This window comes from Equus caballus, chromosome 25 (genome assembly GCF_041296265.1).
Source record: "Equus caballus isolate H_3958 breed thoroughbred chromosome 25, TB-T2T, whole genome shotgun sequence".
Lineage (NCBI taxonomy): Eukaryota > Metazoa > Chordata > Mammalia > Perissodactyla > Equidae > Equus > Equus caballus.
Window position 1 is genome coordinate 45,891,834 of NC_091708.1, and position 16,384 is coordinate 45,908,217.

The 16,384-nt window shown below is 55.4% G+C and overlaps 3 protein-coding genes across 14 annotated transcripts in view; 2 read left to right on the forward strand and 1 right to left on the reverse strand.

Moving 5' to 3' along the window:
• The window catches only part of INPP5E (inositol polyphosphate-5-phosphatase E), a 26,327-nt gene extending 20,228 nt beyond the window's left edge, over positions 1–6,099 (forward strand). Inside the window, exon 12 of the transcript XR_011432357.1 lies at positions 5,711–6,099. The gene's annotated coding sequence lies outside the window, so the exon portion shown is untranslated. The remainder of the gene's footprint in view (positions 1–5,710) is intronic.
• The window catches only part of PMPCA (peptidase, mitochondrial processing subunit alpha), a 12,918-nt gene extending 4,316 nt beyond the window's left edge, over positions 1–8,602 (reverse strand). Inside the window, exons 1-11 of the mRNA XM_023629320.2 lie at positions 8,489–8,602; positions 6,652–6,854; positions 6,153–6,232; positions 5,842–5,924; positions 4,236–4,330; positions 3,275–3,375; positions 2,590–2,853; positions 1,900–1,992; positions 1,702–1,820; positions 1,518–1,608; positions 1,324–1,386 (exon numbers count right to left, since the gene is read on the reverse strand). Coding sequence (XP_023485088.1) covers positions 1,324–1,386; positions 1,518–1,608; positions 1,702–1,820; positions 1,900–1,992; positions 2,590–2,853; positions 3,275–3,375; positions 4,236–4,330; positions 5,842–5,924; positions 6,153–6,232; positions 6,652–6,854; positions 8,489–8,559 — 1,263 coding nt within the window. The 5' untranslated portion in view covers positions 8,560–8,602. The remainder of the gene's footprint in view (positions 1–1,323; positions 1,387–1,517; positions 1,609–1,701; positions 1,821–1,899; positions 1,993–2,589; positions 2,854–3,274; positions 3,376–4,235; positions 4,331–5,841; positions 5,925–6,152; positions 6,233–6,651; positions 6,855–8,488) is intronic.
• On the forward strand, positions 8,586–15,302 carry ENTR1 (endosome associated trafficking regulator 1). 12 transcript variants are annotated; one of them, XM_070250569.1, is made up of 10 exons: positions 8,586–8,710; positions 9,058–9,169; positions 9,889–9,957; positions 10,753–10,868; positions 11,152–11,559; positions 12,135–12,208; positions 12,624–12,735; positions 13,052–13,114; positions 13,571–13,710; positions 14,266–15,302. In XM_070250569.1, exons 2-10 carry the CDS (start codon positions 9,124–9,126, stop codon positions 14,363–14,365), a joined length of 1,128 nt encoding a protein of 375 aa, XP_070106670.1. In that variant the 5' UTR covers positions 8,586–8,710; positions 9,058–9,123; the 3' UTR covers positions 14,366–15,302. The 12 variants fall into 12 exon arrangements, with proteins under 12 accessions (XP_070106670.1, XP_070106668.1, XP_070106669.1 ...); XM_070250567.1 differs by having other exon boundaries at positions 8,593–8,710; positions 9,020–9,169; XM_070250568.1 differs by having other exon boundaries at positions 8,646–8,710; positions 9,062–9,169.
• The last annotated feature ends 1,082 nt before the right edge of the window (positions 15,303–16,384 follow it).

Genomic DNA, 16,384 nt, shown 5'->3' on the forward strand with positions numbered 1-16,384 from the left:
GGTGCAGGGCCAAGAAACTGTGTTCCCCACGCTCCCTGAAAAGTTCTGAGGGGACCCACTCAACCCACCAACTCTGTCGCCTGAGCCCCTCATGAGGTACTAAGTTTAAAAATTGCTGCCCAGGGGGCTGGCCCTGTGGCCAAGTGGTTAAGTTCGCACGCTCCGTTTCGGTGGCCCAGGCTTTCACTGGTTCGGATCATGGGCGCGGACATGGCACTGCTCATCAGGCCACGCTGAGGCGGCATCCCACATGCCACAACCAGAGGGATCTACAACTAGAATATACAACTATGTACTGGGGAGCTTTGGGGAGAAAAAGGAAAAATAAAGTCTTTAAAAATTGGTGCCCAGCGAACCGCGTCCACCAAGTCCAGACCGGAATGCTGGACTCGAGCACGGACGTCAGCTGCGTCTTGGAATGAGGGCACAGGAGGGAGCTCGCAAGAAACAAACAAATCTGGGAGCCGCAGAGTTTGAAGCTATATTGGCTGTTGAGATTCTGTATCATTTTTTAAGTAAAATAGTTCCTAATTTAAGACAGGTCTTTAACTTTTTTTTGCAATTTCAGGCAAATACTTAAAATTTATCTCAAATTGATTTCACATTAGTGGAAAGGACTGTTTTCCTCACAGGACACTAACAGAACCACAGCGCTAATTTTTAAATGCATTTTTATTTTCGGAGTAATACTTCTTTCTCTGATTAAAGAAAGAAAGTGTGATTATTGCAGACAACAGGGAACGTGCAGCAAAGAGGATCTGAAGTGAGGCTCACGCTCCAGCACCTGGAGGCATATGGCTCACAGGCTGGGCTTCCACCTGGGGCTTTCTCTGGATGCATGCACACTCACGTGCGCACACTTCTATATACAGCGCGTGCAGAAAATAGACTTATTTGTACCAGCTCTGGCCTAGAAGGTAACAAGGTTTCTAAACATCTAAGGTATCAAAAAACTAAGCTAAAAAAAACCAAGAAAACAGAGACTTAGGTTAAAATGGGAAACAGAGGCAGGGAAAAGGCAGGAGTGCGCCGGAGCGGCCCCTGCAGCACAGCGCTGCCCTAACTCGCGCCGTCCCATCTCAGGGCTGAGGGTGCACAGGGTGCTCTGCAGCCGTCCTCTCAGGGAGCTGCAAACGGACACGAGCGGCCACAGGACGCACGGACCAGGCCGACGCAGACCGAGGGCCAGGGAGCACGGCACACGGTTCTCCGGAAGAACCCAGGAGGAGGGGCTCCCCGCTCTGGCTGGGATACTGGTGTCGGGGGCACCTGCTGTCCACACCATTGTGGGGACGCTGGGAAGCGGCTCCCTGCCCTACTTACCTCATCCACGGTTCCAGCCATCAGGATGAATTCCTTCGTGATGATTTCCACCATCTCCCGAACCTGGAGAAGAGAGCACGGAGACAAAGCGTAACGTGAGCCCAGCCGCCTGTGCCTCCAGCTCACGCAGTGAAACGCCCTGCCCTCAAAGAGCAGCTTCCTGCTCTGAGCCCTGGCCTGCGGCCCTGCCTCACCTGTCTGGGGTCGGCACTGGCGTGAATGCACAGGAGGCCCGTGTCCTCGTAGCTGTGGTGGTAGGAGGTTGCGTTGTACATCCAGTGGTGCCTGTGGGGAACACAGAGAAAGGGACACCCGGAAGGTGGCGTCACAGTCCAAAAGGATCCTCGGGGACAGCCAGGTGAGAAGCATCCAGCCCACCTGTTGAGCACGTTGAGGTAGAGCCTGGTAAACATGCCCTTGCCGGGCCCGCCGGCCGAGAAGGAGCCGCCACCTCCCATCATCATGTTCAGCACGGCGAAGGGGATGAAGTCTCCCTCCTGCGAGAGACGGGAGGGCAGACTCAGCCGGGAGAGGAGTCTCTCGGCCCAGCACGGCTCTGGCCCAGCCGGGACTTACCAGGAAGGAGCAGCTCTCCAACCCTATCATGATGTGCGTGAGCTCGGGGAACGGGGCAGGGCCCAGGCTGACGTTGGACATATCTCTCTCTAGCTGTAACCAAGAAGAACGATCGAGTGTACCCACGTGAAAAACCACCAGACCTCGCAAACTTCTCAGGTCATGTCATCTTTTTTTTTTTTTTTGAGGAAGATTAGCCCTGAGCTAAATCTGCTGCCAATCCTCCTGTTTTTGCCGAGGAAGACTGGCCCTGAGCTAACATCCGTGCCCATCTCCCTCTACTTTATGTGGGACGCCCGCCACAGCGTGGCTTGACAAGTGGTGCCATGTCCACACCCGGGATCCGAACCGGCGAACCCAACTGCTGAAGCAGAACGTATGAACTTGACCGCTGCGCCACTAGCTGGCCCCAGGTCAGGTCATCTTAAAAACGGTTCTACAGAAATCATACACAAACTCCGCCAGAGGCAGGAACTACCATTAACCCTCCACCAAAGCTAAACTCAGTCCTAGCCAGCTCTCAGCTCAGACACGGAACACGCGTCATGCTGCGACTAGGGCGTGCCTTAGGGTGAAGCCGCGGATGCATCAACGCTAATGCCACAGACCGTGGGTAAGAACATGCCCAAAACACAAGTCAGAGAAGGCGGCTGTCACGCAAGGTCACAGATCTCTCCCGCACGGCTTTACCTTGACGATCCCCCCAGTGTACTGTGCTACGGATCTATCCACGTCCACGGCCTTCCCACTTCCCCAGGCCGGGCGGGTTCCCAGGAGGTACTTTCTGGCGCATTCCACCAGGAGGCTGTGCTCCACCCCCACCGCAGCCAGCACCATGCGGTCTGGTGTGTAGTAGTTTCTCAGGTAGGAATGAAGTACTTCTCGATCAATCTTGGCGACATTTTCTGTGGGGCAGAAACGGTGGAGGCCCACTGTGTTCCCCCTGTAAGCAGCCTAACAAAGGAAGCAGAAAGAAGCATGAGTGACAAAGGGACATAAGTCTCCTCAAGCGAGCTGGGCCCACCGTGCCCCACCAGGCTCAGGAGAAGCCCGCCAGCAGCTTATTTTAGCTGTGGTTTGGTGGCAGCAGCTTTGTTTATGAAAATAATAAAATCTACCTCTCCAGTATGAAAAACCATAAAATTATAAAACAAAAGGCTCGTTATAAAAATAGAGTGGTAAAGATCCTGTTACTGTAAGAACTAAAAACTTAAAAGCTTGCTGCAAAAATAGCAGATTCAGAAATTAGACATGTTCTGTCAACACCCGTAACCTGTGAGGGTGACATCAGGCAGGCAAACGACCCCTCCCTACCGCCCCGGGTCAGCAGGGCCACCACTGTGGATGTGGGGCATCTGCGAGTTTTCTACTTTACCTCGTGAATCATCTCTGTGAGAAGCGGTTCTGGGTCAGGGCGCATATTGAGGTCCTCCAGCTCAAACTGGACAGCCATTCGAGTCATCTCAAGTTCTTCATCTGCAAAGAACCCAAAGACAAGGCTCAGACCGCATGGGCGAGGACGGGGACCACACCAAGCCTGAGTCGCCGGGCAGGCCAAGTGTGGCCGGTCGGTGGATGTCGGCAGCTCCTCGGCCTTCGTCTGGGGCAGCCCTGGGCATGCTTGGTGAGGAAGGGGGAGAGCGCTGTGCGGGCAGGGGCCTGGAGGGCTCGGGCCTCTCATCCACTCTGCCACGAAGCAGCCACCTGCACCTGCTCTGAGCCTCGGCTCCCTCCCGTAAGAAGCACTCAGGTCCCTGACCTGTCTGTCCCAGCATGTTGCTATGAGGATAGAATGACACTGCATGGGAAGTTGCTTGGAAAGCAGATGCACAGACCAATGGCAGGTATGCCATTTCATCAGCAAGCTGGAACAGGTACCAGAAAGATCTCAACCTGGAACTGCAGCTTGGAATGCCAAGGCCAGGCTGCTACGACACAGAGCTGGGTTAGACCCACCAGAACAGTCAGCGTGGCCCTCTCTGCCAGCCGCTCCTGCCAGGGAGCTCACAGTCCTGCCACTTGCAAGGCCGAGAAAGGGACTGGAGAAAGGATGTGAAGAGTTTTAGTAGCATGTCAGTCATGGTGTTTAAAGACAGTCTGAGATGCCTTTCTGCAATGCAAGACCCAATTTCACTAAAAGCATAAAAGGGTACAGGGAGACGTGTCAAACTGTAAGCATCAAGGACTTTTCCAACCGTCTGCATTATTTCCAAAGAAATCACGCTAACTGTCACTGTAGGGGAGCCCAAGGGCTCCACTAGTACAGGGCTGTCCCCAGGGGTAGTGCTTCAGCACACCTCCCACGATCCCAGCCCCTCAAGCAGCCCAATGCTCACCTGTTAGCCTGGGGTGCAGGACCACGTCAGCTAGCAAGCCAACCACCGTGTCCAGGCCTTTAGAATCAGCAGACACAGCATACATGGTGGTGTCTCTGGAAGAAACCGGACACAATGCCGGGCACTGAGGACACAACAGGTGGACGCCGGTGGGGATTTTCATCATCCTGTGCCGAGGATCAGCACACACTCGGTGCCTTTCCTTTTTCCCATCTAACAGTGTAAAGTCCCAGCAGGCAGGAACCACAGCTGCAAGGAGGCTGAGCACTGGGGTGGAAGACTCGCCCAATCAAAGTGGGAGAGAGCCACTTCTGAGAGGGTTCACAAGCACTGGCTCCCTCCATAGTGAACCGCTTCCTCCTGTGCCTTCTGAGCGTCTGCTGTACAAGCTGGGACCGTGCCTGGCTTAGATGGCTGGGGGACAGAGACTGTAGCATGAGCTCATGGCACGAGGCACTGAGATCAGACGTGCACACCAAGTCAGCCAGGGAAGGCACAGCGTGACGACCACAGACCATGAGATGGAGCAGTCAGACAGGACACCGTGCAGAACAGACACAACTGCCATGCAGACAAGACTGAGCCCCCAGGGGGACAGGGCCACCAGTGCCTTCGCAGAGGCACATGGCAGAGCAATAGGAACAAAAGCCTGAGCTGATCGTTGGTGGGCTATGCTGGGGTCAGGACACCAGCCTACCAGACCAGAAGGAGTTCCCTGGGGAGATGGAGGAAGAGACTTGAGGCAAAAACAAGGAGGATCTAACACAAGGCAATGAGTGTGGACTGCATTCACAGGCAGCTGGGAGCTGAAGGTTTCTGAATAGACCATTTTTGAAAATATGAATATACTACCTTCCTCCTAACTCTAATTCTTGGCATTTAAGCTATCTTTTACGTGTAATTTTTTTAGCATTCACGGTTAAATAATCAACTGCTTAAAAAAGTGTGATCTTTGTCCTCCCTCCCCCTATTGCCCTGAACAGAGCTTTGTGGCTGCGCCCCACACCAGGCAGACAACCACCACCTGCCCTTGTCCACAGCACCCCATGCCATCTGCACTCCAGTTGTACACTGGACTCCTCCCCGTCTCCAAATGGACCACCGCCTCTTCCAGGCTGAGCCTTGAACATGCCACTCCCAGCTGCCTCCTCCCTTCACTTTCCTGGCAAACTTGGTCAAGAACCAGCCTCAAAGTCAAGTTGCCTGTCATTCCTCTCCTGACCCCAGACCACGCTCCCACTACCCTTGGTTCCTGGCTCTTGTATCCATTACCTGTGGTGCAGCCCTCTGCCCGATCTGTGAGCATCTTGGGGACAGGGCCTGCTCTGCAGCCCAGTGCCCAGTCAGCAGCCTGGCTCAAATGACAGGGTAAGCAGCCTTCCGGGAACTTCGAGGCCTAGGAAGCATGCTCCTCTGTGTGAGTGTTGCCACCTGTGTGTTCTGGCGCTCCAATTCTCCACCCAACTCTCTCCCAGGCCCGGGCTCACTTCTCACCATGAACCTCCACAGCCTCTCCGCTGGGAGGGGCTCACTGGGACTCTGACCAAGGACCAGAACGACAGTGCTACGTGGACGCACAGGAAGCCTACATGAAAAAGCCGCGTACCTCGAGGTCTGGCAGTCACAAATACCTCCATGCTTTTCCAGGGTGAGCAAGATTTCATCCTTGCTGCCAAATCGGTCAGTAGACTAGCAAAGAAAAATAAGAAAATCTAAATAAGTAATCTAAAACTACCCCTGAAACACAATTTTTAAGAAGAAAATTTAGTTTTGCTTTCAAAACACATGAAATCAAATTATCTTTTATCAGTATTAACTTGGCAACTTAATCATCTATTAAAATAACCACTCTGAAATAGCAAAACTCAATAGATTATTCCTAAGTATAGTCTCAAAAATCACAAATTGGACACTGACCGAAAATGCCAATTTTTCCAAAAAGTGAGCAATTCCACTAAGATATTTTGCTTCATATCTTGATCCTGAATTAATAAGAACTGGCAATAAAAAGAAAAATCGACAGATTAAATCAGATGTTCAAAAGGGGAATTTAATCAAGAGAAACTTTTTAAAATCACGACAACGACTAAACAGCCAGATTTAACTGTACGAAGGTGATGGGTCCGTTCGGTACCTTGCTTACGATGACGGTTTCACAGCTACGTACGTATGCCAACATTTACGGAATAGTATGTGTTATATTTGTGCTGGACAATTTTTAGAATTACAGAAAGGTAGAAAAAGGAAAAAAACCCACTGTCCATATTCTGAGTTCCGAATTTTCAGATTTTACGCTATGCTTTTTCACTCAGGATTCAATTCATAAGTGACGTACTAACTACAACTGGCAGTGAACCGAGGCACGTGCGTGTGTGACAGCAACGGGACGGCCCACAACACTACCCACGGCACTTACTTCCTACCGTGCAAAACTGTCCAAACTTATTTTGGGACGCCACGCGAAGCCCATTATCCAGTGTGGTAATTTTGGTTTCAAACTTTTCCTGTCCATCGACTGTAGCAAACACGGGCGTGGGGACTCCGGGTAAGGGCGAAGAGAGGGGGATGCTGGGATAGGCACCGCCACTACTGAACTGTCTGCAGGCAGGGGCTCCGAACCTGAAGGAGAGGAAGCGGCCCAGTTACAACAGACTGGGAACAGTGGCACCCGCAGTGACCACTCAGGCGCAGTCGTGTTCTGTCTGCATTAAAAGTCAACACTGGGGCTGGCCCGGCAGCATAGTGGTTAAGTTTGTGTGCTCTGCTTCAGCGGCCCAGGGTTCGCAGGTTCAGATCCGTGGCGTGGACCTAGCACCGCTCGTCAAGCCATGCTGTGGGGGCATCCCACATGAAACAGAGGAAGACTGGCACAGAAGGTGGTTCAGGGCCCGTCTTCCTCACCCCCCCTAAAAGTCAACATCTCCCCCTCTGACAGTGTTTCCTCCTCCACAAAGCCCTAGTGCACAGCTGCATATTCTACTGGTAGGGCTTCCTAGTTCTTCCGCGTGAGCTGCGGCCACAGCATAGCTACTGCCAGATGGGTGGTGTGGCTCTGAGCCTAGGGAACAGAACCCTGGCCACTGAAGCGGAGCATGCGTAACTTTAACCACTAGACCATCACAGCTGACTCAACATCTCTCCTTCTAAAGGATTTGTTTCTACACGCCTCAAGAAGCACAGAGGAGTGATCAAGAGCACCACTGCTGGGTACAAATCCTGCTCAGCCCAGGGACGTGCAGCCAGCTGGTTCAGTTCTTTGGGCCTTAACTGCACCTCTGTAAACAGGCAGGAATAACAGCCCTCGCTCTGAGCGGGGCTGGGGGCTAAGGCAGCCCCTACAGACAGCACCGAGCACAGCCCTGCCCTTCAACAGCCACCCTGCAGTCTACAAAGCAGCCACACCCCTGATCTGGCCCGGAGGGCACTGCACGTTTGGTGTCCAATGCCCTCTCCAAATTCATCTCCTAACCCCGTTCCCCTTGCCCACTGCGGGTTCCCGTCAGTGGCCTGCTCCCACTCCTGGAACACACTCGGCTCTTCATCCCCAAAGTTTCTGTCTCACTGTTCCAGCCTGCCCTGCTCTCATCCTTCACCTCTTGACTTAAGTGTCCCCTCCTCAGAGAGGCTACCCTCCTCCTTCTCCCTGAAGTTAGTCTCTCCTGTCACGTTCTACCACCGAACGCTGCCCTTTACTCCACAGCAACCACACGATCGCTGATACTTTGTGCTCGCTGCCGTCTGTGTCCACTGCCTGGGGGCAGCAACGGCGTCTCTGTTCCCGCCGCGTCCCTGCGCCTGACGCAGCGCTTGTAATACAAAGAGCGGTCAACAGCTACCTGTTGCTGAGCGCTGCGCCGCTGTGGGAAAAGCCAGACACCAAGAGGCGAGGGGACAGCGCAGGGCAGTCAAGGGCACGGCTTTGGCGCCGGCAGAGTCCTGGCTCTGGGCTCTAAAGGCGCGGCCTCCTAAGGGGCAGCGGCAGGAAGGAGCCGAGGCGGGAAGACACGTGGCCTCGGACGAGCCCCGTGGGCCCGGGAGGACAGGGCGGGAGAGAGCCCGGCAACTGAGGAGAGAAGAAGCGGACGGGCCTCGAGGCCCGGGGCGCCAGGCGGGCAGGCGCCCCCGTCGCCCCCGGGGACCAGGCCGGGTCCCACAGCCCGACCCCCCGGTGCCGCCGTCCAGGCGTGGACAAAGCAAGGGCAGAGCTCCCGAGAGACGCGGGTCACGCCGGCCCCCGGCCCGCCCTCGCTCACCTCAGCCGCGCGCCGCCCCATGAGCCCGGGCCCCTCAGCAGCCGCGTTGCCGCCAGCACCACGGCCGCCATCTTGGGTCCCCGCCCACCACTTCTGTCGTCATTTCCGGGCGCGCCCCCGGCGCCCCGCCCCCCAGACCGGCGTGCGGGCGCGCACTTCCGGCGCCCGGAGCGGAAGCCCAGACGAAGGGCTCGCAGCGGCGGCCGAGTGGCGGGCGATCGGGTGGGCTACTCAGGCCGCGGCCGGGGCGGAGCCGGGGCCATGGGGCCGCCGCTGGCGGGCTAGGGAGGGCGGGCGCCGCCGGGCCCGCGGCGATGGCGGGTTACGCGCGCCGCCCTGGGGTCCCCCCGCTGTCCCGGGCCCGGAGCCTCGTCATTCCGGACGGTGAGCGGCGGCGGCCGGCCGGGCGGGGCGGGGCGGGGCGGGGCGGGCCGGACGGGCAGGGCAGGGCCGGGTCCCGCGGCCGGGCGGCCGGGCCGAGGTCCAGGCGAGGCGGCCCGGCGCGCGGTGAGTCGCCCCTGTCTATTACAGCTCCAGCGTTCTCTGAGCGCCGGTCCTGTCTCCCCCAGCTAGACTGTGAGCGCCCCCGTGGCAGGGACCCGGACTCCCACTTCTTCGGCATTCGGCCGACGTTTATGTGCTATGTACCCAGTCCGGTGCTAGCTTCCGTGGGAGACACAGGTGAGAGACAAGCCGCAGGGACCCGGGTGCCGGCACCACCTGTAGGTACCTCTTCTGTGGCCTTAACTCACCCCTTGACCCGGCGGTGAGCGCCGGGCGCCAATGTGTGCTGGGCACTGGGAAGACAGAGGTGGAGAGCGTCCCGCCCGCTAGGAGCTCACAGTCTGGTCTTAGGGAGACCCTCACCCCGAAAGACAGTTCCAGTATAGGATGATAGGTGCCGGAATAGAGGTATGCCCAGTGGGAGCACAGGAAACCTCCTCCTTCCAGGTGGTGGGGAGGAGGGCAAGGGAGCCTTCATTCAGTAGGCAGTGACTGGAAACAGCTGGAGCAATCCTCCGGTCACTGCAGCTGGGCAGGGCCAGCTTTGGTTCATCCTCATTCTCCCGGATCAGCTGCATCCAGGGTGTGCAGCGAGTGGTTAGCTGTCTGTGTCAGGGTCTGAGAGGCTCACGGCAACCCATGAGGGCATTCGGGTATCACAAGGCAGAGGAGGACGAGCACTGCCCCCCTGGGCATCCAGATCCCTGGGAGCTTTTTCGGAGTGAGAGATACCAGGGCCCTTGGAAGTCAGACCATTTCCAGGGGCAGGAGCCAGGGCTTGTGTTCTAGAAGTTCCAAAGCTATGAGAACCAACGCAATAGAGACCCCATGTCGGAAAACCTCTTGGCCATGAAGGCTTCCCGTGATCAGGGTGAGGTGACAATGTCTCTTCACAGATTTTGGCTATGGAAAGGGGAAGTGTACTAAGCAAGGTCCATCGGGAGCCCAGGAGACACATTTTGGAGGTAGAGTAGTTCAGTAATCTTTTTTTTTTCTTTCTGTCCTACACTCAGTGCCGGGCGCATGCCTGGTGGTGGGGCTGTCAGTTTGACAGCATATAACTGGTGTACCTGGAGCCTGAAAGAGCAGGTGGGGGTAGAATCCCACGGACTCGATCTTGACCCTGGGGGAGAAGGAAGAAGAGCACAAAGACCAGAGAACCTGAGACGTGAGGGACAGCAGAGAAGCAGGAAGTCACACCTGAGGGGTCTGAGGGGACAGCAGGAGCTGGGAGTACAGGAGCCAACTTTACACGAGGTTGGCTCCTGGGCTCAGCTCCCTGGGGGGCCGCAAGGGTGACAGTGTGGCCCGTTAGGTACTGGGAGAGCAAGAAGGAAGTGAGAAAGAGAAGGGAGTGGTGGACGGGCGCGTGGGGAAGAGGGTGGAGGGAGAGCAGTGATTCTCGACCTGGCTGCACTTCTGGAGCCCTGACAGCCCCCAGTGCACGCTGCGCCAGTCGGCCTGTCAGCCTGCACGGGAGCCGAGGCAGGTGGGAGTCAGCCAGATGCCCAGGTGGTCCCCATGGGCAGCAAGGTGGGGGGACCGAGGGGTGGGGAATGGGAAGGATTGTCGTGAATGCAGAAGCAGATCTGGCTTATTGGCCAGCTTTCCTGTTCACTGGTCTCTCTCAGTTCTGGTGGAACGACGAGGTGGCTTTGTCAATTTTAGACATGGTCGTGTTTTGGAAAGAGAGACGAATAGGAAAATTCCCTTTTAACGACTTTTGCAGGACTTTTTGCATTTATCTGTTGTTATTTCAGATGATAAACTTGAAGATCTGGAAGAGGCAAATCCATTCTCCTTTAAAGAGTTTCTGAAAGCCAAGAGCCTCGGCCTGTCGAAGGAGGACACGACCGACAGCAGAATTTATGCAAAGGTAAACCCGAGAAGGAGTCAGAAAGTCCTCCAGAGCATATTTCTTCTGACTTGCAGCCTTCCTTTGGAGGAGATCGTGCGGGAGTTGTGGGGCAGTGCGAGGCAGCTGCTAATGCTAGCGGAGAAATTGTGCAGGGTTAAGAAGCTGTTTGGATCCTTCCTGGCTCTCATCTTTCCTGGTCGACAAGATGAGGCCTTTCTTTGTGTTCCAACGCTGAACATCTAGGAAGAAAGGCCTGCAGTGGCTTCTGGGTCTAAGCCTGGCCTCCTGGTGTTTTCTTTAGGAAGCCCCGAGGCACTCACTGGGACTCGACCGTGACTCCCCAACATCCCAAACGGGGGGTTATGGCCTGGAATATCAGCAGCCGTTCTTCGAAGACCCGACGGGGGCTGGCGACCTTCTCGACGAGGATGAGGATGAGGATGATGGTTGGAACGGGGCCTACCTGCCGTCTGCTGTGGAGCAGAGCCACTCCTCGAGGGTCCTTGCCAGCACGTCGCCCTGCAGCACATATGTCTCCTTTTTCTCCAACCCGTCAGAGCTGGTAGGGCCCGAGTCTCTGCCCCCGTGGACGCTTAGTGACTCCGAGTCTCGCGTCTCTCCAGCGGGGAGCCCCGGCACAGACTTTGCAGCCCACGGAGAGTCTCTGGGAGACAGGCACCTTCGGACGCTGCAGATAAGTTACGAAGCAGTAAGTGAGGGGGGCTGTGCGCCGGTTCCCTGGCAAACAGTTCATGTCTGAGCAGCGTCTCGGAGAAAACCTGGAGCCTTTGTGTCCTTGATGGCCTGGGGTTTGGGCTCCAAGGACAAGACAGTGTGTGTGCGGCACCCTGCTGCAGAGTCTCCATGTGGAGTGCTCTCCCCGGTGCTGACCGATACACTGTGGATGTAACGAATTGAAAAGCGCTGTGCGGGTTTGTAAGGAAGGGCCCGTCAGGCTGTGCTGGAGCAAAGGTGAGCCCCACGAAGAACAGGATCCACTACAGCTGTCAGTGCAGGAACATCTCGCCAGGTGTTCTGAGTAGAGGAAATTTTTCTTAAACGTTATACTCACCTAAAAAAGAGTTAGAAGGGGGTGAGTAAGACTGCAGTCTCTGACCTTAGGCCTGTAAAAAGCAGACACCTTTATTCGTGGTGGTCTCTGTGAGTGGCCTCTAGGTTGACGCGCTGGAATATCTGTTGAGAAGTTCCAGCGGCAACCGCACCAGTGCAGACCCCTTGTGAGCGAGACGCCGAGTTTCTAATGAGGATTTTCTTTCTCTGCAGCTGAAAGATGAAAATTCTAAGCTAAGAAGAAAGCTGACTGAGGTTCAGAGCTTCTCTGAAACTCAAACAGAAATGTATGTAAGCTTTGAGTTAGGATTGCAATTTAAACATCTTCAACATGCAATCAATGTTAAAGCCATCGCGAAGTAATCCGAGTTGAACTGAGTCTGGGTTTTATTGTACGTAAATCCTCAGTATCAAACACGTTTCTTGTGTTCTGTGTAAGTTTATTTTAAACATTAGACCAAAATGGAGCACACCTGACGATAGAGCAGCAGGGCCGTCCCACGGCTCCCCGGTGCCCTTGACCATGAGCCGCTCCGGATCCAGCTCTGAGGTTACCACCTCAGGTCTGTGCCTCACTGAGCTTCCTTCTGAGACAGTGGGCTCTTGTGGTTTTTATCTAATCGATCCCATTAAAATGCCTGTTAGAAGATTCTTAGGGCTAGTCACGTGAGTTATTCATAACTTGGGTTTTTTCTTTAAAAGGGTGAGGACCCTTGAGCGGAAATTAGAAGCAAAAATGATAAAAGAGGAAAGTGACTATCACGATCTGGAATCCGTGGTTCAGCAGGTGGAGCAGAATCTGGAGCTGATGACGGTGGGAGGAGTTTCCTCGTCTGAAGGAGGGGGCGGGCCAAGCTGCTGTCAGGGGTGGAGATTGTGACGTGTTGTGCGGGTCACTCTAAGGTGACCGGAGTCCTGGGCGTTGTTGTTGCCAAGCCCTGCCCTGGGGGCACAGACCGTGGGGGCACAGCTTCTGTGGATGGAGGGCCCTCACAATGGGCTGTGAGCCCCCAGAACGCGGGCCTGCCTAGGGGAGCTGGTGGGCTCCTGGGTGCGGCTGGAAAGGAGGGGCACGTCCTGCTTCCATAGCACCAGGTCAGCCATGCTTTTTTTTTTTTTTTTGCTAACAGAAACGGGCTGTAAAAGCAGAAAATCACGTTATGAAACTGAAACAGGAAGTAAGCTTGCTCCAGGTAATTAGAGCAAAGGTGTTCATTGTTGTCACGTGCGTGCAAATTCCAGTAACTTCCAGAAAAGACACAATAGGACCTCTGCTGGGGTTCCTCCCTCCCCCAACAGATGAAGCACCTAAAATCAGGACAGTGTGAGCTCTCCCCTTGGGCCTTAAATGAAGGAAAGAGTTCCGTCCTCCTCGTCCTGTTCTGCTTAACGAGAGACTCGCGGGTTTACTGTTTCTCTGAGATGGCATGTGCACTGCTTCTGTAGATCGGTGCTGGGGATGGACTGAAGTCAAGGGGCCAGCCCTAGGCCTGTGCCCCTCAGGAGCCCCCAGCTAGGGGAGAGTCCCTGTTGTCACGGCCCCCACCCTCAGTTGCCTCTTCCAAGAGTGCCGTGTTTGCGTGAGTGGGACTGCCTTCTAGCTGCTCTCCTGTTCAGCCGTAAAAGTCCTTAATTGCTCACTGCCCCAGGCGCAGGTCACTAACTTCAAGCGGGAGAACGAAGCCCTGCGGTCGGGCCAGGGCGCCAGCCTGACGGTGGTGAAGCAGAACACTGAGGTGGCCTTGCAGAACCTCCACGTGGTCATGAACAACGCGCACACCTCCATAAAGTGAGTGTGGCCGGGAGCCGGGGGGCCTGGGCACCGTGAGGGCTGAGGCGCAGAGGCCCTCAGCTCTGGGGGGCCTCCCTCAGCAGGGGGTTTCTCGGGGCTCCAGTGGGGAAGTGTGCTCGACGATCCTGTTAACCCAGGGTCACAGCCGTCCTTACCTGGGAGGTGTGAATGTCTACATCAGGCAGGTCTGGGTCCCAGCTCCCTCACCTTCTGAGAAGCGAGTAACGATATTCCCCTCTTGCTCGAAGAGGCCCCTGGTTCGCGCTGGGCATGGGAGGAGCTCCTGGGGACTGGCAGTTGCTGCCTTATTAGTACTCATCATCATCTCCTGCCCCCTGGGCTGGGCTCTGCAAGGACAGCCGTGTCCAGCCACAGCATGAGCACTGGCGGGAATGACGAAGCCCGCTGTCTTTCAGTCGAGTGGGAGAGCCTCCTCAGAGTGAACCCAGGATGTTACAAACCTGGGCTTCCCCTGGAACTGCTTGGCTTTAGCGCTCTGTCACTGCTACTGAAGAGCCGTAGCTGCCCCTGACAGCCACATTTTCATTTTAGGCAGCTGGTTTCTGGAGCTGAGACCTTGAATCTCGTTGCTGAAATCCTTAAATCTATAGACAGGATTTCTGAAATTAAAGAGGAGGAGGAGTCGTCTTGAGAACCGCGGAGACACTCCAGCTAGCAGCCTGTTTACAGCCTGAGATCACTACTTACCGGATTTTAAAATGCCACTGTGTCTTTAAATGTGCAGCCTTCGCCCGTAGTAAATGTATTTATCATGAGATACTAATTTCATGACCTGAGACAGTATTACTAGCCACCTGCCCTGAGGAGCAGCTCCCGGGCGTGCACGCTGCACCTGTGCTGTCTGTGCAGCCCCCTCTTGTGAACGAACGCCCGCTGCTGTAGAGATTAATGATCTATCGGAAGACATTTTTATAAAAGCTGGCGATTTTTTAAAGTTACTAAACATGAGAACAGCAGTTCTGTAGTAAGTCTTTTCCATTACATTCGAGAACATTAATTGTAAGATAAGTTCGATTGATCATCCTTGACTTCGTAAGTAGGGAAAAACACTAAGCAAGCCGTGTTTTCAGCGGTTGCCTTGGATGGGGACCTGTGCCTTTCTGCCACCGGTCAGCACCCCTCTGGCCCACAGTCCACTCTGGCAGCCTTCACAGGGGTGGCTCCTGTGGTTGGTGGCCTGAGCATGGACGCCCCCCACGGTGGACACCACTGTCCTCCAGCAGGGACCAAGCTCAGCACAGGCATTCCATGGCATGAAGCCATCTACACACACCTCTCCATGGGCCTGCAGCTTTGAAAACCTGCTTTTGGCTAGAGGGTTTGATACCTGCCTCAAGTGGCATTTTGTACAACGAGGCTTAGACTGGAGGGACGCAGGGTGTGGGCAGAGCCGTCCCAGGTCACCAGGTCTCCGGGTGCCTTTCCACTGCCTTCCCACGTGGGGAGGCGCAACACGCACTGTGTGCCTTTTCGGCTCTTTTCCTGTAGATGTTATTTTTTTAAATAAATTTCCTTTTTCTCTCCTGTTCACATCGACAGCTTTCTTATTTAATAAATTCGAGAATTCATGTGCTCCGTCCCCTTTTTTGCCCCTGACTAAGCCAGTTGTTTATGCTTGAGAATCATGCTGCTGCCCTGTAAGGGCAGGGCACACGTTTGTGCATGTTATAACAGGTGATTTATGCTGATAAATGCAGTGTCAGTCCCCTGGTGCGTGGGGTCAGGGGTAGCCTCAGACCACTCCTGCCGGGGCCTGACCACAGTGACCAGCGCACTGTAAACGTGTGTCATGGAGATTCTTTGAGATTGTGTGGTTGAATTTTCAAAAGACATTTAAACTGCTAGACCCTCTGATCTTAGCTACAGGTTAGCATCTTCCAGAAGTCACCATGAACACGTCCCTTAGCCTACCCCCAGCGCCATCTCATGCCCCTGCCCGTTGGTGGAAAGTGGGTTCTGGGGTCTGTTGTTGAGCAGACTTCACACGGGGCGGTCTGGTAGGAAGGTGCCCAGTGAGGTTCCTCTGAGGGTGTGCACACAACAGCCCGGGGCTGGGGGAGGATGCCTCGGGCACCGCCCTGCGCGGGGGCATAGAATTTTACGGGGATGGGGGACATGCAGGGCAGGTCCCCTCACCCACTGCCCACAGGCCAGGGTGGGCCCCAAGCAGGGCTGCCGCCCAGAGCAACCCTCTAATCGATGTTCACCTGGCCCTGCACTTGAGCCCGCTTCCGCTGCAGCCGCAGCGTGGAGGTGCCTGGATGAAGCAAGGAGGGGATGGACACAGGCTGCCCGCACTGTTCTCTTTCTGTGTGTGTTCCAAGTGTTCCACAGCAAAACACTTAAAGATGCGGTTCCTTGGGACTTCCACCTGTTGAGCGACCGTGCAGCAGGTGCCGGGTATTCCAGGAGGTGCTCAGTAAGCACTGGAGGACAGGCAGCCTGGTGGGTCCACAGCCCACCTCACCTTCCCACCCGCCCCCCCCCCCCAGCCCCCCGCCTGGCCTGCCAGACTGCTTCTTGGCCTCCAATCCCACCTTCTCAGCGGAGGGAGGCCCACTCACACTTTCCCAGCCGGCTCTCCCTCATCTTCTGGGCCTCGGCAGGGCATCACCCCTGGGAGGGCACCCTCCTGGACCCGGTGCTGAGA

Bases quoted from the DNA above. Each gene is read 5' to 3' on its own strand.
- ENTR1 (XM_023629321.2), top strand. From the start codon at position 8,803: ATGGCGGGTTACGCGCGCCGCCCTGGGGTCCCCCCGCTGTCCCGGGCC. The intron at 11,560-12,134 runs GTAAGTGAGGGG...CTTTCTCTGCAG, and splicing joins TGCAGATAAGTTACGAAGCA to CTGAAAGATGAAAATTCTAA. The intron at 12,209-12,623 runs GTATGTAAGCTT...TTTCTTTAAAAG, and splicing joins TCTGAAACTCAAACAGAAAT to GGTGAGGACCCTTGAGCGGA.